Raw genomic sequence first — 26,062 nt, forward strand, 5'->3', positions numbered from 1 at the left:
CTGAATTAAGTATAGGAAAAAGTCCATGTTGGTAATATACCATATCATTATCTGTGGTTAAATCTGTGATACAGGGTTGTTGGTTAAGAAGCAAGAAGGCATCTTACTTCTGATATTGTGAATTTCTTTTAAATTAGAATTAAAGAAATCTTTATTTCTGTAATTTTCAAACATGAATAAAACATACTAGGAAGAGTACTAAGAGTTTGGTAGGAATTAATGTTTTTAATTAAGAATTATATACAGAAGTACGCTAAGATATTGAAGAACAATGGGTGTGGTCACTGAAATGGCATATACAATCTGGTCTCTTTGTGCACAATTATTAGCAGAAAATCAAAATATGTTGGAGACTAAGCGTTCAGAGCTGTAACTTTAGCTCTATTCTACATGCTGTTGGTTCTAAATTAGTTTATGACCATTGTGCCCTTATTAGTAGGGAAGAGATGAATGCACATTTTAAATTACATATTTGGTCATATATCTTACACATAGAATTCACTGTCATAAGTCACTTCTATTAACACAGGGAATAAGGCTTTTATAAAATAACGCACATTTAAAATTTTATCTTGTTTAGGTTGGGCAATTTTAGTCAATGACGGTTTTGTAGCTGAACTTTTTCCCACATTGCCTACTTCACAAGATTAATGTGGAGGTTCAGATGGGACCATGAAAAAATGTTTATGCAAATTTTAAAGTGTCTTCTAGGCAGGTAATTATTATTATTAGCAGCAGAATCAATGCTATCCCCAGGCGTGAGGCTTTCTTAGCACATAGCCTGGCACTTTGATCAATAAGTATTACTGAATGAGTGAATATAGACCAATGGGTCAAATTTGCCATTGACTTTTGTCACACTGGCCTGCTGTTGTGGAAAAATCCCAAACCAGCCCAATGAAACACCAAGCAGTTACTCCAAGAGAAAAGAGAACTCAGGTTTATTACGAGGTCCCAGAGGAGCTAGTGCTCTGAAGAATTGGGCAATGGGCTCAGATGCAACATTTCTAACATACTAGAATTTTTACATAAGCTAATTGGTCAGTTTAGAGCCTCCTTCTCTGACTCTCCTGTCTCCCTCTTATAAGGACCCTTGTGATACCATTGGGACCACTACTATAATCCAGGTTAATCTCCCTATTTCAAGACCCTTAAATTAATCATATCTGCAAAGTCCCTTTTGTCATGTAATACATTTGTAGGTTCCAGGGATTCGTACATGGATATCTTTGGGGACCATTTTTCTGTTTACCATATTCATCCTCCCAGGTTCAGCTTGAACTCAAACCATTACAAACGGTTGTGGCTACCAAGGAGACTACAAGCAGTAACATTGGTAAGGGTGGGAGCTGTCACTGCAGACAGATACAAATTGTTACAAAAAGCAGGAGCTGCTAGGGGTACAAACAGTATAGTTACATTTGTTGAGCAAAAGGAAAGTAGGACAAGGTGCAAAAGAGCTCTGCAGTGAGCTCCTACATGCAGCAAGCACATTTACAGAAACAGAACAAAAAAGCTAATCAGCTTTTAATGAAAATCCTGAAATTTCCTCCTCACTGCTAGTAGGGTAGAGAAGTTCCAGATGTTGTTGGAGATTTGTGATAACTGGCGCATGCTCTAATCTTACCCAATTTCCTTTTTACCATGTAAACACCAATCAAAACCTAAACTTCCCATTTCAAAGGGAACAGGGCCTGTTTGAAAGGCCCACTTAAAAAAAAAAGTTGGTCCTAGCTTCAAAATTTCAGGTCTGTCCCTTCCTACTCAAACTCATCCTACCAACTGCAATAACTTTCTAACAGGGGATCCCTGTTAAGGAGACTCCTTTCAGTCCATCCTCTACATTCCTCTCATTACCTTTGTTGTATCTCATCTGATTGTGCCACTTCCCTGCTGAGAACATTAGCTGGCCCTACATTAATCAAAATGACCAAACTTCTTAGCAAAGAGTCCAAAATCCCCTCCCAGTCTGGCCCAATCCACTATATTAGTTTCCTACTGCTGTTTTAACAAATTACCACAAACTTAGTGACTTAAAGCCACACAAATTTATTATTTGACAGTTTTAGAGGTCAGAAGTCTAAAATAGGTTTTACCAGGCTAAAAAGGTGTTGGCAGAACTGTTCCTTCTGGAGACTCTAGAGGTCAATCCATTCCTTGCTTTTTCGAGCTTCTAGAAGCTGCCTATACTCCTTGGTTCCTGGTCATGCCACTCTGACTTCTGCTTCCATCACACCTCCTTCTCTGACCTCCTGTCTCCCTCTTATAAGGACCCTTGTGATACCATTGGGACCACTACCATAATTCAGGTTAATCTCCCTATTTCAAGACCCTTAAATTAATCATATCTGCAAAGTCCCTTTTGTCATGTAATACATTTGTAGGTTCCAGGGATTCATACATGGATATCTTTGGGGACCATTTTTCTGTTTCCCATATTCATCCTCCCAGATTCAATTTCCACAACTTTCCTTTCCATGACCTCTATATTCTCAGCCAAACCCATTCAGCATTCTCTGCATATATCATGTTTCTTCATGCCTTCACAATGTCAATCCCTCTACTGAAAAAACAGGAGACAGTATACAATAGGTTAAAAGGCCTAACTCTGGAGTTGGACTGTTTGAGCTCAAATCTGAGTCTGCCACTTATTTGCAAAATGGATCTAGACAAACTGATGTTTTAACCTAGACCTAAATAACCAGATTATATGAAAAACAAAGTAAATTAAACTGCAAGGAAGCAATTACCCAAATTCACAATGTAGAATGTTACATAGACAAAAAAGACCTGGTTTCTCTGATAAATCCATATTTAAACAGGTGGCATGTCAGGGGGAAAGGATTGTTTAAAGATTAAAAGAGACAATAACCAAATTCAATATGTAGGCCCAAGTTTGGATGTGGGTCCAAACCAATCAACCATAAAAAGGCACCTATGAATCGGGGAAATCAATTTAAAACAGGTATCAGAGAATAATGGGAAATTGTAAGTGTAATGTCATGGTGCTAAATGTTTTTTAAAATTTTCTTGATATATACACAATAAAAGTATTATTTCAGAGCAAAATGGCATTATATTTGGGATCTCTAAAGCTATTCTAGCAAAAGAGGGGAACAGATCAAACAAGATGGGCAAAACGTTTATTGCTGAAGCTGTGATTTTACATGGGAGTTCATTATACTATTGTACTTTTCTGTGTTTGAAATTTTCTACAATACATCTCTGTAAAACTATATCTCCTAGGAAGCTTTTTTTCAGGTTCGGCCAGAAAGTTAGTAATTTCCTCATCCGTCTTCCTTAACAGTTTATTAACATCTTTACCATCACAGTACATAATCAAGCTCGATTATTTAAAATACATTACTATCACTTATTACTTAAAATGTAGTGCTTATCATGTGCAGGGGACTCTATGTTGTGTACAGATGTAGAGTATGCTATAGCGTATGTGGGGGTCAGGGGCGGGGGGCAGACAAAACCTCAGCAAGCATGCAACAAAGCAAGCAACCCTGGGCTGGAAACCTGAAGGACGCTGAGGGAGAGGAATGGGGAAAGCGGAGACTTCCGGAGCACAAGGTATAAAGAAGCTCTTTCAAAAGACTAATCCTTAAGCTGAGAGAAGATAAAGGCCCGCCAGGTATTGGGGGTGTGCGTGACACGGGATGGGGTAGGTAGCTGAGCCCGTCTATGTTCTCAACTGTACTATGGTGCAACTAACACTAATCTAAGCTCAAGTTACTACAAAAATAACACATGCTCATTTGGAGAAATGTGAAAAATATTTTTAAAAAAATCACTCGTTACTTACAAAAAGAACCACTGACATCTTTGTTGCTTACAAAAAAACACCCATTTTCTTCCAGCAACTTTTACATAGACATTATTTTAAACTGTGTTCAATACTGAGAGTCAAAGAAGTTTTTAAAAATACTTTTAACCCCATTGTCCCATAGTAAGCGTTAAGAATCTTTTTACATTTTTCCATATAGAAAAGCACGCATATACTATGCGTATCGACAGTTACCGATTGTGTGACCTAACGTCGGGCCTCTGCGGCTCGGCCCCCGCCCCGCCACCCACGCAGCACTCTGGCCTGCTTCTGAAAAGTTACACGAGGAACAACCTCGGCTTCCGCGCGTCCCAACTCTCCAAACTGCCCAGTTCCCCACCCCCACTCCCTTCCCTCCGCCCCACCTTTGCCCAAGGCCTCAGGCTCCCCACCTCCCACGGACTTGGACCCCGTAAGCCCCATTAAGCGCCTTGAGCCTGCGCTTGCGCACAGGTGGCCGCTCGGCGAGCCGCCCTCCCTGCTTTGCCAAACACCGCGATATTTCATCGATCCCGCAGGTTCGCAGCCCCAACGGCTCGGCGGACCTGGAACGTTCTAAACTCCTTCGCCCTTTCCTGGTCACGCCCCTTACGTCAAGGACTTCCCCACCTCCGCGCCCTGCCAATCATCCACTTCTTCTTTCCAGCAACTTCGCAACAGGCCTCTGAGTGGCTGGTCTTGGGAGCGAACGTCGCGGAGGGGCAGCGATGATAGGCTGAAAGCCAGCCCCGCCTTCCCATCGTTTGTGCAAAGGATGATTGGTCAGCGCCTCCGTCCAATCAGCGGCGGGCTGTCGGATTCAAACCGGGATCGTTCGGCCTGCGGTCGGTTGGTCGCAGTCCAGACGTTGCCTTAGTTCGACTCGGACTGTTTGTCCCCTGTACCCACTCTTCTTGCCCGGTCGCTGCACCTCCGCGCCGCCCGCCTGCCGGCAGGATGGCCCACAAGCAGATCTACTACTCAGACAAGTACTTCGACGAGCACTACGAGTATCGGTGAGCGGACTGGCCGGCGGGCTAGGGCCAGTGTTTGGGTCGGGTCAATGTCGGAGGTCCAGTCAGCGTTGAGGCTGGGGGTCGAGTCCGGAGTTGGAGTGGTGGCCGTGTCGGCGTCGAAGCGCATGAGGTCGGGGCCAGAGCTCAGCCCTCGCCTCGCCTGTGCGGGCCCAGCCGGCCTGCCTTCTTTGTTTCGTCTGTGAGAAAGACGAGGCAAGGCGGGGATGGAGCTCCTTAAAGGGAACGGGCAGAAGGGGCGATGCTGACCTGGGTCCACGGCTACAGCCGCCTAGGCGCTCGCGGCTCTGGGCCGGCCAATGGCTGACGTCCAGCGGTGAGCTCCCGCTTCCTCCATCTGTGCCGCGGTTCCCAAGAACGCGCGAGCTAGGTAGCATTCTCGCAGTCGTCCCCCTCACCCAGTCATTGCGGGGTGGAGGGTGGAAGAATGATTTTGGTTTGTTAACAAACATTTCTCTTTTTCTTGCTTTTGAAGTTAGTGATACTGAGGAGAAAGCCTCGAAAACTTCGCTTGATTGGGTTCTGAAAATGTTTATTCGGTAGGGTGGCCTGGATAGGCGTTTTCCGGTAACCATGATGATCGAGGGCATTATTAAAGGGCTTTCCTTTTAAGACTTAAGTTGAGAAATCGAGTGGACTTTGGGCATTTTTTCTGCTAGTGTTTACCGGCCAAATAACGTTAGCTTTGAGGAATATTTGGATTCTGAGTCGTGATGTGATGCCCTAGAAGGTACTCGTTAAACTGAATTTGTAAAATTAGCAACTTGGATTGTGGGAGGGAAGAAACACTTCATTTATTGGCCTTATTGTCTGCAGGAGACTTCCTTGGGGCGTGGCTTCAAGGACCGGTTCAACCCCGTTCTCTTGGGCGGTGACTAGGAAGCTGCATTCTGGGGCTAAGCAGCGAGCGACCTTGTTTTCTGTCTGCTGTCCGTTTCAAGTTAGAATTCCAAGAATACTATATTTGAGGAAGAAAGGACATAGTGGTTGGCCCATCAATTTTTCTCTCTATCCCCTAGTGTCTTGGAAATCTTAATTCTCAGGAGTATAACTGAGGATTTCTCTGGGCGTTTTTACAGATTAGCAATACCTGCATCGTTTCATAGTCCTAGCTAAAAAAAAAAAAATCTATTTTTCTGGATATAGATAAATTTGAAGATCATCTTGTTTATATATAGTAATTACATACTACACAGTTTCAATCCTGTCATATGTTGGCATAATGATCAATTGTGTGATGTCGAGTCCAGCTGGGGACATCCAGTAATGGACAGAATGTGAGCTGTATTACTTTTACAAAATGGAAAAATATTAATTCTGAAACACATCTGGCCTCGTGTAGATAAAGATACTTTTTAGAATTTCTTCTGGCAGTAGTTCCATTTTTTAGTTTCAATATACTAGAAATCATCGATGAGCAATAAGTAGACCATCAAAATTTTAGCCTAATTTACTAGGTGGTTTGTGTGTACTAACGTATAAAAGAAAATCCTGTCACCTGAAGAGATATATTCTAATCCATTAAAGATGTTCTTAACCAAGCCACTTGCCTTTATACAAGACAGTAATTCATCTCCAGAGATACTTTAAAAGGCAAATTGATAGTGATAATAAATCAACTGATATGTGGATCTACCGTGGTTTGTATATAGTGGTGTGGCATGCAATATGAATTTCAAGTGTTTATTTTTGCCAGTATGACATCTTTGGTTTTTTTTTTTTTTTTGTAAATGTAAACTTAATTTCCTATTCCTTTTGCTTATGTTTAGGTTCTTTTGTAAATAAACTTCAAGACTTAGTTCTGTTAAATACCACCTGGAACAAGCACTATAGGATTGCATGGATTTATATTTATAAAAGCTGTATATTAGTATTTTTCTTAAATCTATCCACAACTACTGTCTGCCCTCCTAATTGCATCTTGTAGCTCCTTTGTTGTTTATATTGGCTTTTACATACTTGACAATTGTACGGTACTGAAATAAACATTGAGTTTTGGAAATAATTTTCCTTACATGTAGTTAGAAAATTATCTCAATGCAGTGAAATACAGGTAGAATTTCCATGTGAACTAGAACCCACTTATAAATTTTTCCTTTATAATCAGACCTTGATGAAAGTGAATCTGTTTCCATGGCTCATAGAGAAGACAGCGCTGTGACTTCTAAATAAAACATTAGTACATAATAAGAGTTCACATCTAGTTAGCATTACGTTTCTCTTTGAGACTAATCAACAACGTGATAGAAATAAGATAACATTTGGAGAGCCTTAAAAGTAGATGTTAAGCAGCGATTCAAGAATGAATGTGGTAGCTGGTTAAGTGTTGCTTAGAATCAACTTGTAGTTCACTGGAGTTCGTGAACTTTTAAACAACTATGATAGTAAGCATAATTTGACTTGGCCTCATGGCAGTCTAACCACATAATAAAATTGTTGTAAAGCTCACTTGTTTTGCAAATAATATGAAATTGGTACTTTAACCAACCACCTGCAGACTAGAACTTGGTTGACGACAGATTAGTGCTTATAACGGGTTATGGGTTCATTTTCCAGAGAGTAACCAGATTGCACCCTTTTCACCCCCAGCCAATTTACTCACAGGTAGATAGCCTATACAAAAAACAAAAAACCTTGGCGGCTATGGATGACTGACTGTATAAATAGTATAAAACTAGTTCTACCTGGAAATGGTAAAAATGGAGCTGGGAATTGATTTTATAAAGATTTTTTAATTCTAATTAAATAAGAAAGGGGAGTATAGGTTTGTCTTTTAAGAACTACAATTGTACATATTCTTGATGTTTTGAAATTGAAGAATATTGTATGCCTTCCTAAGAAAACTGAAGTTTTGGGTATAGGCCAGTAACTTATAGAAAATTGAAGGTCTGTGTGTGAGGCTGCACGTATGTGTGATTAGCGTTTTGTTTTTTGCTTTTAATTCTGAACTAAGTATAAAGCAACTTATGGAGTATACAAGGATCTGTATCTACTACAAATCTACAGTGTTGAGTAATAGAAAACACAAATTAACTAACAATTTTTTTCCTTATGTAAATTGCTACATGAAGCTGGGATGACAGCTCTACAATTGGACCATCTTCAATTTACAACTTCTGTGGTCTCATGGCTTCTCTAGCTCCCCTGTTCAGGTCAACCTGCTTCATAATAAACAGGAAGTAGAAAAGGAGAAGAGTTGGGCATGTTCTTTCCTTTCGAGGACACTTTCATAAGTTACTCTGTTAGTGGGGGAAAATGTTTATTCTAAATAAAATGCCTTCTGGTTTTGCACTGTATATTATCTCCTTGATTTGAACATGGGCCATCAAAAATCAGGATTAAAGGTAGTAGAGAGTAGTTAAGACTGACACCAATTATTTTGTAATATTAGACAGTTGCTTTAAATAACTTTGAAGATAAAAACTCAAATTTTAAGTATCCTAAAGATGTATGTGTAAAGTGATAATTGTAGAAAAGTATATTTACGCAGAGTATTAATACTTGGCTACATCTTTCAACAGGCATGTCATGTTACCCAGAGAACTTTCCAAACAAGTACCCAAAACCCATCTGATGTCTGAAGAGGAGTGGAGGAGACTTGGTGTCCAACAGAGTCTAGGCTGGGTTCATTACATGATTCATGAGCCAGGTAAGTTTTGCTATTTAGTAAAGCAATAACTGAATTAAAATGGTAGTGGTTTTGGTTATTTAATATCAAAATTCAATGGTATCCCAAAGTAACTGTTTTTGAATGACTGATTTTTTTTCCTCCCTATAGAGGGTTCCAGTTTTATAGTAAGTAAAATACCACACAAATGAAAATAATATTTTTCTACCTGCAAAAATAACCTGTCAAAAAATAAGCAATTCTGTTTTTAAAATCTGTCATTAATAGTATCTTAAAATATTTTACCATAAATATAATTTTGGTGTCCTCTCTTTGAAAACTAAACTTACTTTAAAACAATTTATGTTTAAAACAATTTGTGTGTCTAGGTTTTGTGTATAGAAATTTATGCAATTTGAAGTGATTTGTCTTCTTTAGCCCTCTATTAAAGGATTATTGGTATCTACCACATTAAGATTAACTTTAAAGATTTATAATGCTTTGAACAAAAGTTGAAGGCATACTGTAGAAGCTGCATTAGGTGGAACTAAAGCTATCGTTAAAGAAAAGCAGTAGTAACATCAAAAACTGACTCAACAACTTTCTTGAGGTTGAGGCATGTAATCATCTTAGAGTTCAAGAGGTTTTTCTTCAGATAATACAAAAGCAGCTGAGGAATTTAACTATAGATTCCAAGGCCCCCAGCTGCTGAAACAATCTATTGGGATGGGCCCTTGGGACCTACAGTTTTATAAGCTGGTGGGGTTTTTTTCTGTTTACTGTTGACAATGACTTTGAAGCAAAATTCATTTCAGATACCTCTCTAAGTAACATTGACCATAGATTTATTTTGGTTCAGTTGAGAATTCTTTGAATTTTGGTTGAGTGAAAATTAACCATGTTATTAAAATGATAAAACATTTTCTTTCCACAGAACCACATATTCTTCTCTTTAGACGACCTCTTCCAAAAGATCAACAAAAATGAAGTATATCTGGGGATCGTCAATTAAATCTTTTTCAAATTTAATGTATATGTGTATATAAGGTAGTATTCAGTGAATACTTGAAAAATGTACAAATTGTTCATCCATACCTGTGCATGAGCTGTATTCTTCACAGCAACAGAGCTCAGTTAAATGCAGCTGCAAGTAGGTTACTGTAAGGTGTTTAGGATAAAATTTCTTCTAGTTAGTTTTTCTTTTAATATAAGTGCCTATTTGACTTCACCTGTTACTTTTGTTAAATAAAGTTTGTATGTTGCAATTTATCACTGTGAAGTTGTTGAGGTTTATTTTAAGGTTAATTCATGAGTAGAGGTTTTTGGGTGATTCCAGTTTTACGATTTTGGTCCTGAGGAAATAAATTTTACAAAACGTTAAATTGGTTTAAAATAGCTTGGTGTGATGAGAGTATCATTTACTTCCCTTAGGAAGAAACCAAGAGCCCAGCGATAAGTTTAATAGAGCTAAAATAGGGTTTTTTTGGCTCTATTATTTGGTTCCTAGAAAACTGTCTAGAATCCCCACCTGAACAGAAGGAAGCCCAATACTCTCTGGGCTGCTTCCACTTAGATCTAAGATGCCACATCTAGTGGCCTGGGGAAAACCACTTATCCCTTTTTCTCCACTTGCCAAGTGGGGATAATGTTTCCTATAAAATATCACAGCATTTTTAAGAGTTCAAAAGCACTTTTAAAAAAAACCCTTCATGTCATATGTACTTTGTGTCAAATTGCCTCTTTCGCTGCTAGGGAAATATTTTAAAATTAACACAGGCTATTTATCTTCATTGCTATGCTGGAGAAACCTTTTAAATGAACTGACAGTAAACATAAGACCCAAGTTTGGTGGTCCTCTGTCACTCTTTAGAAAGGTGCCTTTAAACAAAATGAGCACAATAAATCTGAAGCAATCTAGAACTTATTCCTGTCTCCCAAGGACCCATCAGCTAAAAGATCCGGGGTAGCAAGCCAACAGAAAGATGCCATGTATAAGTTTTATTACGTTTAGGGTAGACCAGAGTATTGAAAAGGGAGGGAGCACAGCCCTCTTCTCTCCCCATCCCCTCCCCCACCTCCAGCATTGATTACTGCTGCCAGACCCTACAGACCCTAGGCCCTCCACTCTGGAGGTTTGGATGTGTTCAGAAGGAAACCTGAAGACGAGCTGATTGCATTCTTCCAGCTGTAAGAACCTGGTAGTCACCCAACCTCTCTTGGGGGCAAGGGGCAGGAAACCTACAATTAACTTCCAGTTTAGGACTGTGAACCTAATCAATCCCTAACTGGTCGAACTGCCTACTGTCGGCAAGCCTTTAATTCTTGCACATTCCTCCTACGCCCGAGTTCTTCCTGGTCTCCGTCTTATCCTCCCCACACCGCAGCTTCTTTCACCTCCGGATCCCCCCGGCGCCGCGTTCATATCTCACCCTAATTTCTGCTCTGTGGTTGGCTTTGTTCCACTCTGGAAAACCACACTACTTTTACAAATCTACCTTTACCAGCACCCTTCCTAACGGTCAATAGCTACTTGTTGAAAAGAACTGAGCAGTTTTAAAATTCTTTTCTGTGATTAAAGTTCCTGGAAGTTAAGACCAGTCTGAGTCTGTAGGTCTACAGGTATGCACTTTGCCTAAGTCCTCAACCTCCCACACCCCCAACCCACTACAGGTACCCGCTACCTTGTGCGGAACCTACATCGAGCCTGGCCTACTCGCATCCCGGGCAGTGCTCGCTGCCTTTGCGGATACTTGGGAACAGGCGGAGTCGGCCGACGGCAGACTGATTACTCCGCGGGCTCAGGGACTGAGTCATTCTGGTTGTCGCCACGCGCTTCCAACCGGAAGCAGAGCTGGCCGGGGCGCGTTTTTGTGACGCACTTCCTTGCGTCCGCTAGGAAGGCGGAAAAGCCAAGAGGTGGAGCGCCCGGTCCCTGTCCCACCAGCCTTCGGGGTGGCTGCTGGCCTCTCGGGCCGGGCGCCCTCCGAGCCGTGGGCCATGGCGTCGGAGGGGCCGCGGGAACCCGCAGGCGAGGTGAGGACTGCGACCTCGGGCGCCCCGGAGAGGTGGGAGCGACCGGTTTGGGGCGGCGCGGGGCGTCGGGGCAGGCGGCTGGTTCCTTAGCCCCAGGCGCGCCCACACTGCCCGCGGCTGACCTGGGTGAGGAATGGCGTCGTTGAGGTGAAAACGCCCGGTACTCTGTGCCGAGGCTGCTTAGAGGCTGCGCAGATGCTCGGGGTTCCCGGCACTCGGGGCCAGGAGCGTTTTGTCAAAGTAGCCCGCCCAAGCGTTTTCTGAAGCAAGAGTCTCCGCTCAACGTGCGCAGCGTAACCGCTAGGTGGAGCCCGGACAATCGCATAACTCGGCTTTCAAAAGAAACACCGCGTTTATGAACTGTCCGTGAAAGTAAATCTGTCAATACGGATCTAAAAACCAAAATCAGAATTTTTACTTTGAAATTACAAGGGCTCGTGCTGATAGATTTCCTAGCAAAGCTCCTTTTGCTTTTCAACAGAACAACTCTTAGTGGTTCTTGAGTGAAATGCAAATGATTTGTGTAACTTTCGAGAAATTAAATGGAAAAACTTCCGCAGTGTGTTTTGAATGCTACAGGTAAGCATTCCGTGGGTTATGTTTGACTTCCGACAGCCCCCTGGTGCTCAGTTATAACTGCAGCTGAGAGGTAAAATAACTGTATTCTGAGTTAAAGCTAAGGAAAGAAACTGTCAGTTGTGGTTCTAACTATATAATGTTTTCACTTTAATTAGTGTTCTTCTTTCTCACTTTTAATTTTGGTGGACAGCTTTTTGTCTAGTTAAAAAACGTTGGAAGAGAAATTTTTAACAAATGCTTGTCTTTACTAGGCAGAGGTATTTGAACAACAAGGCTTGGGTTAGCATTTCTGGGGCTGCTAAAACTGAGCAACTCTGAATTGTTTGTTTATGTTTGGTTGATCTCATAATGTATATAGCTTAAACTTCCTCTTTTCCTCAGGGCATCAAGTTGTCAGCAGATGTCAAACCATTTGTCCCCAAATTTGCTGGGCTCAGTGTAGCATGGTTAGAGTCTTCAGAAGCACCTGTGTTCCCTAGCTGTGCAACAACGTACTATTCCTCCTGTGTTCAGGAACTACCAGTGCCTGAGTATGTATTCTTTTAAAAGTCTTTTTGCTTTACTCGAGAACTTTGTTTCTTGCCTTTAATGGTGATTAGATTTTAAAATATGCTGCAGCTAACACATTAAATTTCTCAGAGCAACTAGAGAAGGTGCTCCTAAGCCAAGAAGGGTTTGAGCCGGTAACAACTTAAGTGTATCTTGCAGCAAAAACTCAAGCTTCAACTCTCCTTTTCTTTCTCTATACTCATTCAGTTATTTTGGGTAAGAAAGTATGGAGATTAACTACATTGCATCTATTAGTAAAAAAATGTAGTTTCAGGGTTCATTTGTGCATATAGTTTAAAACTGTCACATATCTAATGGGAGATGAAATGGCAAGAAAGGACAGGGAGGAAATGGGGCAGAGAAAAGCCCAAATAAACATCCTCTTCCAGTTCAGGGTTGGACATTTAAAAATATTGCCCAGAGAAGTAACAGGGCCTAGCAACCATGGCTATCTCTTTGTGTGGATGATTCTTTTGCTGGGTTTTGCTTTCAATCATTTTGCTTTATATATGTCCTATGGAAATGGTTTCTATAAATTTTGGTAATAAATTCTTCTAAATTTGAGTCAAAGGGCTCATGTTATCCTTTAAATTTTCCTTCTCAAGGCCCATTTTTTAGGTGTTTACATCGTTTAGCTGAATTTAGAAAAATAAGTTAAACCTATTAGATAACTGTGTAGATAACTTGTAGATTTAAGGTATGAATCACCTTTAGGCTGTGTAAGAATCATATTTCAGACCAGTTTGGTGGGAGGAGGGCTGCCTGGATCCCTGAGAGGTCCTGGCCTGACTGAAGGGACCAGGTGAAAGACATGTTTGGGAGACAGAGGAGTAAATTCCCATTGTTAAGGTGATGCCATTGGTCAATTAAAAGCCTACATAGTACAGCTGAAAAGATTAGGTTTGTTGGGTATGAAATAGGGAGCTTTTGAATTCACCCCTGGATTCTGGAAGGCTTTGACTGGGTTCCAGGCACTGGAAATAGAGAAGAAACTATATGAAGACCTGCTGCAAGACAAAAGGATTCCATGGTTGTCTATAAATAGGTTTTGGTGGGAAAGGAGCTATAGTGCTTTACAGTTGAATACATAGAAAGAATTGTGGGATTATTCATAAGAACACAAGTTGGAAGTGGGGCTGGTTTGGGGACCAGAAGTTAAATTTTGGACCTATATGTGCCCAAAGGGGAAAAAGTGAACTACTAAGTGGAAATGACATATAAGTTGGTCTTAGAGGGCTAGAGGTCTTGAAGGTACTGGATTGGAAGTGTATATGTGAAGTCCTGAGCAGAACGATGAGAGGTTTGGACTCAATGAGTCTGACAGGCAAGATAAGGAAAATGCAGAGGAGGCAATGCCATGGAATGCCTTTGGGAGGTGGGTGAGAACAAGGAGAGGGCAGGGCTTGCAAGTCCAGGCCAGTGGAGGAGCTTTTCAAGCGTTACCATAGAAGTGCCAGACCCCACAGATACCAGAAGAGGCAGCCTTCTGAATGTGGCAGGAAGGTGGCCTTGGGATACTAGAGGATTGTCAGTAGAGATGGTACAAGAAGTGGAGTAGAGAGATCAGCGAGTATAGCACAAATGCACGATGGAAATGAGATGCTGATATCAAAGGGCTGGTGCAGGATGAGGCAGTAGGTGTAAAGGAGGTTGTGGTACTGTAGTTAAGAGTCATGTGGGAGGTCTGTGGCAACTGGAGTTTTACAGATAAGCCATTTGAAGTCTCAGCAGGTGCTATGGGTTGTCTGTGAGATTCTGTATTGTGTGCTATCCTCTGCATGTAATTGTATTTGCTTTAGATGGAAAGGAAGAATATCAGCTTTTCAGAGGAAGAAGGACCAATGATGACATGTCCAAAGTGGAAAACTAGGTTGTGATAGAGCCAGGACCTAAACCAAGGTCTGCTGATTCACGGATGAATATTTTCTGGATAACAACAGCCTTTAAAACCACCACTGAATCTGCCCTTTTTCTTCTTTACCTAAATTTCATTGGTCTGTTCATTTACCCATGTTTTGGACTAAGGATAGTCTTTATTACTTGTTTTCAATCAACCAGCCTTCTTAGCCCATCTTCTCTTGTCTTCGAAGAACAATATTTCTCACCTTCATCCGACCCCCATTAGATTTTCTGAGCATCAGACAAAGCAAAATGGGGAGTCACATCGAGGGTTAGCATCTGGGGAACGGAATGTAACTTTGAGTCTCCCTCTTTACAAAGAGCAGCACTAGCCGCTGTTCAGTGGGGCAGAAAAAGGTCAGTAAAAGGGTTTTGTTTGGTTCTTAATTGAGAATATTTCATTACTAGAATAAATTGCTGATAAGTAAAAGATACTGTAAGATTGAACTTCTTATAAAATGTTCTGAATTAATAGGCAGTGATACTGGGCAGTCTGTGGTTAAGTACTGCATGGAAGCAAGAGCAGTGAACATCCTCACGAGTGTCTGAGGTCTTAGCCTGTAGAGAGTGACTCCTTTTCTCCTTCAGTTCAAGCTCTTACTTGCAGTCGAGTAGAAATACAGCTTCTAATAAGGGTGGCTAGGCCTGCATCTCCTGACAGTTGGCAGTTGGAAGGTCACATAGGATGTCTTTTTACTAGCTTTGGATTTTCCTGCTTTTTAATGGACTGACACACTTTGGGATTTCATTGATTTGCTACAGGAAAATTATCAGCCGTGGAAATTCACAAAAACAACTGCTGGTGCTTATTTGTGGGAATAAAAAGGTTGTGATTTGTATTTTAATGGAGCTCTTTAGCAGTTTATCTGTGTAACAGCTTTCATTGCAAAATGGTTGAATCCTCTGGCCGTATACCAGATTTGCTAAAAAGTCAGTATTAAATTGTATTTTGGTTTAGCCTAGCAGCTCAAGCAAATTGGAGCATTAGAGTGTTCACAGATGGTATCCATTTGGTCAGTAGAGTATATAGTTCCTGGGCCACTGTGCTTGCAGTATCCCTTTGCAGCTCTGGCGCTGCAAGTCAGCAGAGTACAGGATATGGTGGTGGCCTTGGAAAGTGAAAGGGCTGCAGCAGGATGTCCGTGGACAACTGGAGGCCCTGGGAGGCTGGCCCTGCAGATTGTTGGGATGGAGGTTGGATTTGGGCAGTGGGGGCATCTGTAAAAGGCCTCTCTGTAGAGAGAATGGTCTGGATGGCCCTTTTGGCCAGAGTCACCGAGAGAGTTTTTCTCAAATATTTGACATCTTGAGAGTGAGTAGCTGCTGGGGCATCCTTGGGCCTTCCTAATGCTCATTAAATAGGGTCCTGTCAGGGATGGTCTGGCTCAGCAGTGAAAATATAGAACTAGGTCAGCATCAGTCTTTGCTGGTTAAGAAAGAATTGCTCAAAGATTTTATTTGGCTCTTAATTAGAGATATTTCAGTGTTGAATGAATGACCTCAAAAATAATAAAAGTTTAAATTTTTCTATTACAAAATATTAAGCTCCTTGGTTTTTGGTATGAAATCTATAATATTTACCCTCTTTATTTAGGCAAAAACTCTATCCTGAAGATATGGCCTTTGGAGCTTCAACATTTCCACCTCAGTATTTATCTTCCGAGATGGCTCTTCATCCATACACTTATTCTCCTTACACCCTGGAGTCTACACAAAATGTTTGCCCAGTGCCTGACTCCCAGTATGATTACAGCCAACCCAGTTGTTACCAGGGTTATCAGATGGTAAAGCCACAATATGAGCACATGTGCCCTCTCTCACAAGACACAAAAGCTCTGTTTAAGGTCAGTAAGTGCTGTGGTTTTGTTGGTCACTTTAGCATTTAAACTGTAAAGGACTGGTTGATTCTTGCATGATACATAAGCATCACTTATGTTTTCTGTGGTGTTTAAGAGTTGATTTGGTCTAAATTTTTTAAATGGTTGAATGTTGAATACTTACAAATTTGCAACTTTAATCCTTTTTTTGAAGTAGTGCAGTTGGCCCTTGAACAACATGAGTTTGAACGGCACAGATCCACTTATATGTGGATTTTTTTTGATAAATGTATTGGAAAATTTTTGGAGATTTGTGACAATTTGAAAAAACTTACATCAAACCTATGATTTTCTTAATAGCATTTTTTATTCTCTTGCTCACTTTATTGTAAGACTACAGTATGTAATACATGTATATAACATATAAAATATGTGTTAGTTGACTATATTATTGGTAAGGCTTCCAGTTAACAGTAGGCTATTAGTAGTTAAGTTTTTGGGGAGTCAAAAGTTACATGCAGATTATCTACTATGCAGGAACTCTGGTACCCCAACCCCCTCGCTGTTCAAGGGTCAACTGTAGTTTTCTTAATTTGTGTTACTTTTTAATCTTTCCTGCAGAAAAAATGTGGTGAACAAAAATTCGACAGTAAGAAGGCTGGTGGAACTATATCATCTGATATAAAGTCAATAAAAGGCTCACATCATATGTCCATTCATGCTGACACTAATTTGAAATCAGGTAAAAATAACAAACTATAGTGTTACTACAATCTGTTTCACTCACTCCAGACTCGTCAGTGTTCTTTGAACAGCTGTTTCTGTGGGCTTGTTTATTGTGAAAAGCTGAGGCCACCAGATTTCTTGTGGGATCCTGCAGACCTTTCCTCCTGGGAGTGGCCACCTGTTGTGTGTGGGCTCTGTGATGTGCCCTTAACATATTATTACCTTATTTTACACAAGACGATGTCTAAGGTCACAGAGCAAGTAGGTCACAACCACGCACTTCAAAACATGTCCTTAAATAAAAGCAAATCGTAACTACAGCCAAGTTCATTTCTGACACAGCTTCTCTGGTATTCTGTTGATACACTTCTTAATAGGTGGGACAGTTTGTCTATGATTTCAGTTGTCCTAAACTATACCAAACCTGGGGCTATATTGGAGGACACGGATTTTTTTTCATGCCAAAAGTCATGTCTGTTCTGGGCTTGTAAACTACCAGTCTGGTCTGTGGCTTAAAGTTAGTGATTCTACATGGTGTCTTTTTTTTTTTTCCCCTATAGTTCATTTACAGATGCATTTGGTCACAGCCATTCCCTATTTATCTGATGACTAAATCTTTGTAATAGTGTACTTACTGGAAAAGGTTTATCATTTATTTACAAGTATAATTTATGTTACTTGGTATATAACTTTTCTCTTTGAGTTGACTTTACTTATAAACCAGCTGGTACATGGAAAGGTGAAAGGAAAGTTGAAAAGTTAGCTATATTAACTCTGGCCTTATAACTAAATACAGGATGGCTTTATGGCATTGCAGCGTACATCATCATTCATTTGCATTTGAAGGAGAATGATGGGAAGGAGGTTATAAGATCATTTCTACTTGTTTCCCTCCAGTTTGTTCCAGCAGACTAAAATAGGGAAAATTTCTTAAAGGAAATTTGTTAGCATCTCTTTAACTTGCAAAATTCTAAAATGTGTATTAAGAGTCATCAAAATGCGCAGGCACACTGTCAGATTAAAGTAACTATTTCATCAACGTTAGAATTACTCCAAAAATTTGCAGTGTTTTGGTTTTTCTAGTTGGTGACCCAGCCAGAGAAATTGCAGTATCTGGTCATATGTTTACACTGTTACACAGAAGGGTAACAACACTACCAAAAGTTAGACTGTTTGGACAATAATGTGTTGTTGCATCAATAGCAATAGATTTTCAATTCTGCAATGTAAACATGCGTATTGATCATAAAACATCTAAATTTTTCCCCCCATTTTTAATTCTGTAAATATAGATGGTTACCATAAACGAGCAGACAAGAAACCCAGTATCATTGAAAAAAGTGGACCTGCCTCCAAACCTGAGTTTGAATTTACCGGGTTGGATTTTCCTGAACTGCAGGGTGCAGAGAACAGTGTGATGTTAGAGACACCAAAACAGCCAAAGTGGGGGACTTTACGCTCAGCCTCTACCAACACTTCTCTTGTAAGAGAAGTAGTGAAACCCACTGTAGTGTTAACAGAGGTGAGTGCAGGCTCGTTCCCTTTGTTTTCCTCTCTCTTCTGTTGTGTGAACTGTTTACGGTGAGGCTGTGACAAGTTGTGCAGCTGTTTTTTTTTTTTTTTCCAAAGAATATACTTGTTTTTATCTGGTAGCTAAAAGGTACTGTAGTGGGTCAGGAGAAGATTCTAGCATGAGTCCAGCTGCTCAGACAACCTATTGGAAACATCTCACTTCAAGCATTATATTCTGACAGCATTTTTTTCACTACAGACAAAAATATTTTATTTAATCAAATAGTAATATTTAAAACTGCATAGTATAATTTCTGATTTTTTTCAGGCTTTTTATCTATACCTCTCTTGTTAATGATACAGCAAATTCAGTGAAAGTAATCATAGTAAGTGCATTCAGTTTGCCACTTAGTAATTTTAAGTTATGCTGTATTCACCATTTGATCTCAAAGTTTTAGTCCACCAAATTGAGGCATTTTCCTCTAAAACAGATTGACTTGAGACTTTTAAGAAAAAAACATTATCTGGTTATGAGTCCCTAAAATCACTCTGACAGATTTCTGCTAAAGGCAAGATGAGGCACATGCCAGTGTGAGGGTAAGGAGTGAAAAGAAACTATGAAGAAAACCCAGTTGCTTACCTCTTGAATGGAGAGAGGATTTCTGTTTCCTATTCTAGCCTTCATCTTAGGTGCCTGGACACTAAAGTCCGAAGGCTGGGTGGTAGTGGTTTACAGTATGCAGAAGATAAGCCATTCCCCACGCATTGATCCTTAGACTGTTAAACCATGGCATTTTCCTGTTACATGGCTGTGACAAGTAAGACTGATTGATGTAGAAGAATCATAGTCGCTTTTGGCAGTTGTATGAACCGTCAGGGCCCCAGCAAGGTATGTGGAATAGCTGAGCAGTCGAGGGGTTCCATGATTTGGTCACGGGTAGGCAGTTGATAATTCCAAGCCCATGATCTCTGTACAGAAGTAGAACAGGTGGGGCAGGTGGAAACATGACAGATACTTTACGTCATGGTCATCTGTTAGAGGTGAGTACTGTATATGTGGACATGAACTAAGGTACATCATGCTATGAGGGGAGATTTACATATTCTTGAATTGTGTGTCTTTTTTTTTTTTTTTTCATTTTTCCCTTTAAAGGAAACCTTTTTTTTTTCCTGATTGTACTAATAGTATCTTGGAACACCAAAAATATATTAAGAAGAAAAGAAAATATAATTGTCTCAAGTGGTATAGCCAAGAGAGAAAACCATGGTTAGCACTTAACCTTTTATTAATGGTACACTGTGGGTATAAGTACGATGTTAATTGTACTTATAGGGGATAATACATATGTACAGGCTTGTGTCTGAAGTTTTAAAAACTTTTTCAGCATTTTTTCAATGTCATTAAATACTCCTTTGAAAATGTAACTATTGCATTGGATCTTAGACATTGATATGTATAATTGACTTAACCATTTTTGAATAGGTAAGCCACTTATAGTGTTTCATTGGCCTTGGTGAGCATAAAAATTACAGTTACTAAAAGAACAAGCTGTTTTTTATAATTTTATTTTTTATTACTGGACTCAGATGTAATGAAATGGAAAATGGGTAATTTGTGAGGCATGTCAGCTTTAAAATTTATTTTTAAAACAGTCAAATTTGAATTTACCAGTTTCCTTTTACCTTTCGTGCTGTCGATCACTTTGAGGTGTCTCTTAATGTACTCACCCACCTCGCAGTGTCCTTTGGGTCTCATGCTCCATGTGTACGGCAATTTTCTGTCTTTATAAAAGGGCACACGTATTACAAGGCTTATATTTGTTATCTTTGTGGATGTTTTGAAAGTCTTTTGGAAATTCGGTGTGTGGGCTTGATAAATGATGCTTTCACATTTATATGGAGGCACTAGGGTTTTAAGAATGGTATTGGCACATCTGTGCTGATGTGAAAGTTGTCTGTGATATGTTGTTCTTTTAAAAGTTGCATGATATGTGTGGTGTGATCCCATTATTGGGATCTATATAAAAACGATACATAGATGTTTATTTCTTAGGCAGAGAAGTAGAGAGATGCTAGCTAAGCTGTAGACAGTGGGTGGTTTTTCTTCTAGGCAGAGATATTTGGTGGAGGGAAGTAATTTAACTTCTCATGTTATATACTTAGGTATTTGGAATTTTTAGCATAGATTTTGCAAATTTTAAAAATGACAAGGGAAACTATGTTTAAAAAGTAAATGAATACTTTCAACTTGAAATAGTAAGAAAATATACTGGTTTGCTTTTTAGGGTGAAATAGTGGTGAAAAATAATAATCCAACTGACTCTGTAACTGATAATGCTGCTACCATTCCCTCTTCATGTACAAGAGGTAAGAGTGGCTACCAAATAATATTTTAAAAAATCAGTTGTGTATTTCCTAAGTTCATTTTTAGTCCAATGCAACTGAAATATTTTTGTCTTAAAGCCTTCTTAAGGCAGGTGAAGGGTTGTTGATAAACTGACATCATTGTTAGAAGATTGAAGTAAACGAGCTCTCACATGTGTGTTGAGGAGTGTGAGATAGCAAAGAATGATAAATGAAATGTTTGTCCAATTCAGTAATAATGTTTTCAACTCAGAAATTATTGCTTCCTTAAGTATTATTACCTGTACCAGAGGTTCTCAAAGTTTTTGGTCTTAGGACCCTTTAATACCCTTAAAAAGCCCCACAGAGCTTGTTTATTTGGATAACTGTCGTATTCGCAATATTTGAAGTTAAAACTGAGAAATTTTTAAAATTATTATTAATTCACTTAAAAGTAACAATAATAAACCCATTACATGTTAACATAGCATTTTATGAAAAAAACTATTTTCCAAAATTAGACCAGTAAGGAAAGCAGCCGCGTTTGACATTTTTGCAACTCTTCGATGGCTCAGTGGATCTGTCTCGGTATTTGGCTATTTTACTGTCCTATATTATGCAGCCTCTGGGAAACATGAGAGAGACAGTGAGAGTAGGGAAGGCAGATAGCACATTCCTACTATCAGAAAAACAGTTTTGACTTCAGAGACTCCTGAAAAGGTCCTGGGAGCCTCAGGCCACACTCTTGAGAACTATTAGTCTGTCCTGTCCTGGCCAAGAAGTAATATTCAGAGATAGTTCAATAGAGTCTGCTTTTGAAATTTTTATAAGTAACTTGCCTTAACAGAAGACATTTTTACAGAAATATTTCAAATTTATTCACAGGTGTGGGTTTTAGTTAGGTACAAAGATCTTCACTTTAGAGGCTACTCTAAGGATATGTAGTTCTGTGATGACAAAAATGTATCTCACTCTCTGGGATAGCTGCAGGCTGCTGACATGATCTGCCTCATAGCCTGATGGCTGTCCTTTTGTTTTGTCTGTATATAGTTTCATGGGCACCTAAGGAGTAGTGTGGCTGTGCTTGTGCCTGTGTTCTAAAAAGAAAGAAATTTCCAGTTATTGTGATAGCTGAAGTCTAGTGACCTTTGACTTCTGCTGTTAAAAGTACACATCGATGTTAGTAGGACCAAAATTTGATCTTTAGCTCGTAAATTTTGTGTGTGCACCATGTGGATGTAATTGTGGATTATTGTTTTTTAACCGAAACCACTGTTTGTCCACCCACACCCCCAAGTGAAAACCAGTTTCTAGGAAAATCGGTTAACCTTACAAGTTAATTCAGCATGCATGTTCCAAGGAGAAACAAGTTTAGTGAATAACTGTAGTTTCCAAAGAAATGTTTTGAACAACAGCCTAAATTTACTTATTCTCTGAGTAATTACCTCCTGTGATGCATGTTTGGAATTTCTAAGGAGTTTCTGTTTACCTTTGAGTCTGTTCCCCAAATGTCGTTATCTCTGAGCAGAGTTATCCTGGACGCCAATGGGTTATGTTGTCCGGCAGACATTACCTACAGAACTGTCACAAGCCCCTAGAAATGTTACTTCTGTGATAAACCTAAAGACGGTTGCTTCATCGGCAGATCCTAAAAATGGTAGCATATCAGCTTCTCAAGTTTTATCATCACATCTTTCTTACAACAGAGAGAAACCTGTTGTCCATCCTACTAAAAAGGTATGCATCACATTTGGATAATGTGAGTCTCCTGTACCACTGGATAGTTTTCTTTTTCTCAATTCTTGACTGAAAGTGTTTCATTCTGTATTGTGGGCAATAATCTTGGTTGTGCTTGGACCTTGGGGAAAAAAGAGGACTTCAGTCAAGGAATACAAGTGGTAGCTTTATACATGAATGAGGATGTACATTTTAGACCTATGGTCTTAAAATGTCTGTGGACCATTTTGAATTGTTTAAAGGAGAGATGTTGGCAGAAATTTATGCTCTGGTGTATAAAGTGCTGCATTTCCCCCCCAGTCTTTTGCCTATTGAATTTAACTTGCTTTTACCTATTAGGGTACTAGGAGTGCAATAATTAAATTCCACATTTTTTGCAGTCATTTGGTATATGTTACTGATTCTTGTTAATTGCAACTTACATACTGTACTGTAAGACAGAATTTCAGAATCCATTTTTTCCTTTCAATTCAAATCATCTTAAACTGTCATTTTTATGATTCCCTAGATTTGTTTCTTGGAGAGTCTTTTTTGTTGGTCTAGATTTTGTTCTTGATTTTTACAGTGTACTGATACTTTTTTTTTTTAGATTGAAATATGGTTGCATTGGTTTCAGGCCTTTTGGAATATGAGGATACTTTTTGATATCCAAAGTGTCACAGACCATCCTGCACAAATGAGCACTATGTGTTTATGCTCTGTTGATGAAGGGAATGTGTGCGGTTGACAATTATAATGAGGTCAAATCTATGTAGCTTTGTGCACTTATTTGAGTACACTGGAGGTATGGGTGAGACCCCCTCTAAGTACACATGGAGACCTCTGGCTTTGAGACCTCCGCCATCCTCTGGGCACCAGCCGCACAGCAGGTCTCTGAAGGCTAGTTCTTCACTGCAGCCACCAAGTTGTGGTCCAGAGTGGTTTTCCTAATAGGCAGTTAACACTGAGAGTTAACAGATTTTTTCATTTTCCCAGAATCTTTTTAAGATCTCTTATAATCTTAGAACCCAGGTGTCTTTGCATTGTACACAGCAGGGATGATAGGGGTCATAATGGCTTTTCCCTCTAAAACTTTAGGTGTTGTGTATTTTTATTACAGAAATAACAAATGTAATACTACAAGAATCTAATTATGGAAAAGATCACCTTTCCCACACCCCTTTGGTGCCCACTCCCCATGGAAGCATGCAGTAACAACCTGGTTATATCCCACCGCAGTCGTGAAAACATAAACAGATAAATTTGTTTTTTAAGGTTCTTTTTTTTTTTTTTTAAACAAAGAAATGGGGTCATTCTATATACATTAAAAGTTGCCTTTTTAACTTAACAGAATATGAATAGCCAGTCCAGGTCAGTAGATAAACAGTCTTTTTAATGGCCTCTGAGCCTTTTAGTTCTGAAGGGTAAGTTCCCATTGGGGATGAAAGGGGGCCCCAAATATAAAAAGGCCTTGTCCCCTTAGAGCCCCATTCTGATGTAGCGATATGCAGACAGGTGCAGAATGTGTTAGTGATTAATGCTGCTAAGAGGCTGTGAAAAGCATGGAAAGGGAGAGGCTATATAGAGATTGATTGACTGGAGATGAAATGAGGGCATTGTCCTAGCCTGAGTATAGGTGTGAATGTAAGTGCAAAGGCCCTGAGGCCATAGCACGTTGGACCTGATTTAGGAAAGGAGGGGTAGTAAAGTCAGATTCAGGATGTCTGGGGTGGGCCCAGATGTTTTGTTGTAAAGGCTCAATGGATGATTCTGATGTGCAGTCAGTTATAGGAACCACTCGGCCCTGAAATGGCACACCTGGATTTATGAAAAGACTTCAAGTCAGGATTAGTTAGAATCATTAACATGGCCTCCTGAGACTGAAAACCTACCAGTTTCAAAATATTGAATGCAACAACTATTTTAACAGATTTTTTTTCCTTTGGAATTATTCTCCTGAATGCTGGTTCTTTGGAAGATAGAAAATGAGGAGCCAAACTCTGAAAAAAATTGCCATGCAGTTATACAGCTTGATATCTTAATTTTACTCTGATAACATGGAATTAAGCATTCTCTTGAATTTCCTAAAAACCCACGATATTTGCCTTTTGTTGTTGTTTTAGTCCAAAGCATCACAAGGTGGTGGTCCTGAGCAACATGAAGCCTCAAGGAAGAATAAGAAAAAAGAAGAAAAGTCTAAATCAAAATATGAAGTCCTGACAGTTCAGGAGCCACCAAGGATTGAAGTACATATTTCTCCCCTTATGTTTTGTAATAAATGGGTCTGTCTTACTAGAAATGTGCAGTCATACTGGTTTCCTAAGTGAAAATCTTCAACATTTTCATTAATAATCATCTTCTCAGTATTAAAGAAAATAGTCATCATCTATTTTCTTCATCTTATGTCTTCATTTTGGCATCTCAGCCCAGTGCCTTTCTCATAGCAGGCACTCAGTAAACTTTGGAGTGAATGAATGGTCTAGAGACAAAACAGCTGGTATTGAAATTTAAGTTTGTACCATAGCACTAATATTTACTCCTCAGTATCTTCTTCACCTGTTTTTTTCTCTTGCTTTGGCATGCTCACTTTTGCAGGGCCTCCTTTTCTATCCAGAAATTTTGTTATAATTGCTTCATAAGAGAAAAAATTTGAAATACCATAGAGCTGTCATAGGCCCTGGTCAAAAGAATATCATGGACTTGTGAAAGTGCTCTTTAGATTCTTGTCCTGTGGTACTCCAAGAATGTCCCTGTCCTCTAAGAGGCCTTCCTGAGGTCTGACCACATTTCTCATGGGTCTGCCATACTAGACCCAGCCGAGTTCCTGGCGCCAGCAGAAGGGTCAGCGGTGCTGACCAGGCGTCCAGCTTAGTGTCAAGCCAGAGCTTTCCCACAAACCTGGGGTGGTTCCCAAGGCTCTTGGAATATTCCCTTGAGAATAGTGGGGTTGTGTTTCAAGATCTATGACTATGGCAGAGCATTATGGTTTGGGCCAATGAGTAATTCATATTTCTGCCCCCATTTCCCATGTAACTTCTCCAAGGCACCTAAAATGTTGACAGAAGCACATAAGACATTTTAAAATGATTTAAACATTGTTTAGAGGACTACTGCCCCTTTCTATTTTGTAGCCTCTGACCAGCACACATGATAGGATGCTTACATCTCCTGAGTCTGGATTGATGGTTTCCCTAATGAAAAGCATTGTTGAAGGATAGGTGCTTGAACACTCTTGTGCCATGGTAGTTCGGGGCAGTTCTGTGGACTGCTCGGGCGTACCTACATACTTGGGGCCCCCATTCTTGCTCTCTGGAATAGTAGATTAGAACTTTGACTTTGTTCAGAAGCCCTTATGTTACAGTTTTTTGGGCTATTTTATCTCATCTTTGAGCACTTTTGTGGAAACTTAAAGAAAATACGAGAAAGAAAAAGGGTT

At 39.8% G+C, this 26,062-nt stretch overlaps 2 protein-coding genes across 8 annotated transcripts in view; both read left to right on the forward strand.

The window, feature by feature from the left end:
* Positions 1-4,625: 4,625 nt before the first annotated feature.
* CKS2 (CDC28 protein kinase regulatory subunit 2) lies at positions 4,626-9,721 on the forward strand. Its single transcript, XM_039852169.1, has 3 exons — positions 4,626-4,827; positions 8,367-8,494; positions 9,387-9,721. The coding sequence occupies exons 1-3, from the start codon at positions 4,769-4,771 to the stop codon at positions 9,437-9,439; spliced, it is 240 nt and encodes a 79-aa protein (XP_039708103.1). The 5' UTR covers positions 4,626-4,768; the 3' UTR covers positions 9,440-9,721.
* Positions 9,722-11,325: 1,604 nt separating this feature from the next.
* The window catches only part of SECISBP2 (SECIS binding protein 2), a 32,281-nt gene continuing 17,544 nt past the window's right edge, over positions 11,326-26,062 (forward strand). For 3 of the 7 annotated variants that reach the window (XR_005650500.1, XM_039852164.1, XM_039852168.1), the window contains exons 1-8: positions 11,328-11,485; positions 12,446-12,594; positions 16,107-16,356; positions 16,951-17,071; positions 18,348-18,577; positions 20,853-20,934; positions 22,439-22,647; positions 24,750-24,872. Coding sequence is in view for 6 of the 7 variants with exons in the window: in XM_039852164.1 (XP_039708098.1) it covers positions 11,450-11,485; positions 12,446-12,594; positions 16,107-16,356; positions 16,951-17,071; positions 18,348-18,577; positions 20,853-20,934; positions 22,439-22,647; positions 24,750-24,872 (1,200 nt within the window). In the remaining variant the exon portion in view is untranslated. Of the gene's footprint in view, positions 11,486-12,445; positions 12,595-16,106; positions 16,357-16,950; positions 17,072-18,347; positions 18,578-20,852; positions 20,935-22,438; positions 22,648-24,749; positions 24,873-26,062 lie in introns of all 7 variants that reach the window. The other 4 variants (XM_039852163.1, XM_039852165.1, XM_039852166.1 and 1 more) reach the window with 4 other exon arrangements.

Source organism: Pteropus medius, unplaced genomic scaffold, assembly GCF_902729225.1.
Source record: "Pteropus medius unplaced genomic scaffold, Ma_sr-lr_union100, whole genome shotgun sequence".
Classification (NCBI taxonomy): Eukaryota; Metazoa; Chordata; class Mammalia; order Chiroptera; family Pteropodidae; genus Pteropus; species Pteropus medius.

Excerpts from the sequence above, each read along its gene's own strand:
- CKS2 (XM_039852169.1), top strand. The coding sequence starts at position 4,769 with ATGGCCCACAAGCAGATCTACTACTCAGACAAGTACTTCGACGAGCAC. Across the intron at positions 4,828-8,366 it reads GACGAGCACTACGAGTATCG|GCATGTCATGTTACCCAGAG; the intron begins GTGAGCGGACTG and ends ATCTTTCAACAG. Across the intron at positions 8,495-9,386 it reads TTACATGATTCATGAGCCAG|AACCACATATTCTTCTCTTT; the intron begins GTAAGTTTTGCT and ends TTCTTTCCACAG.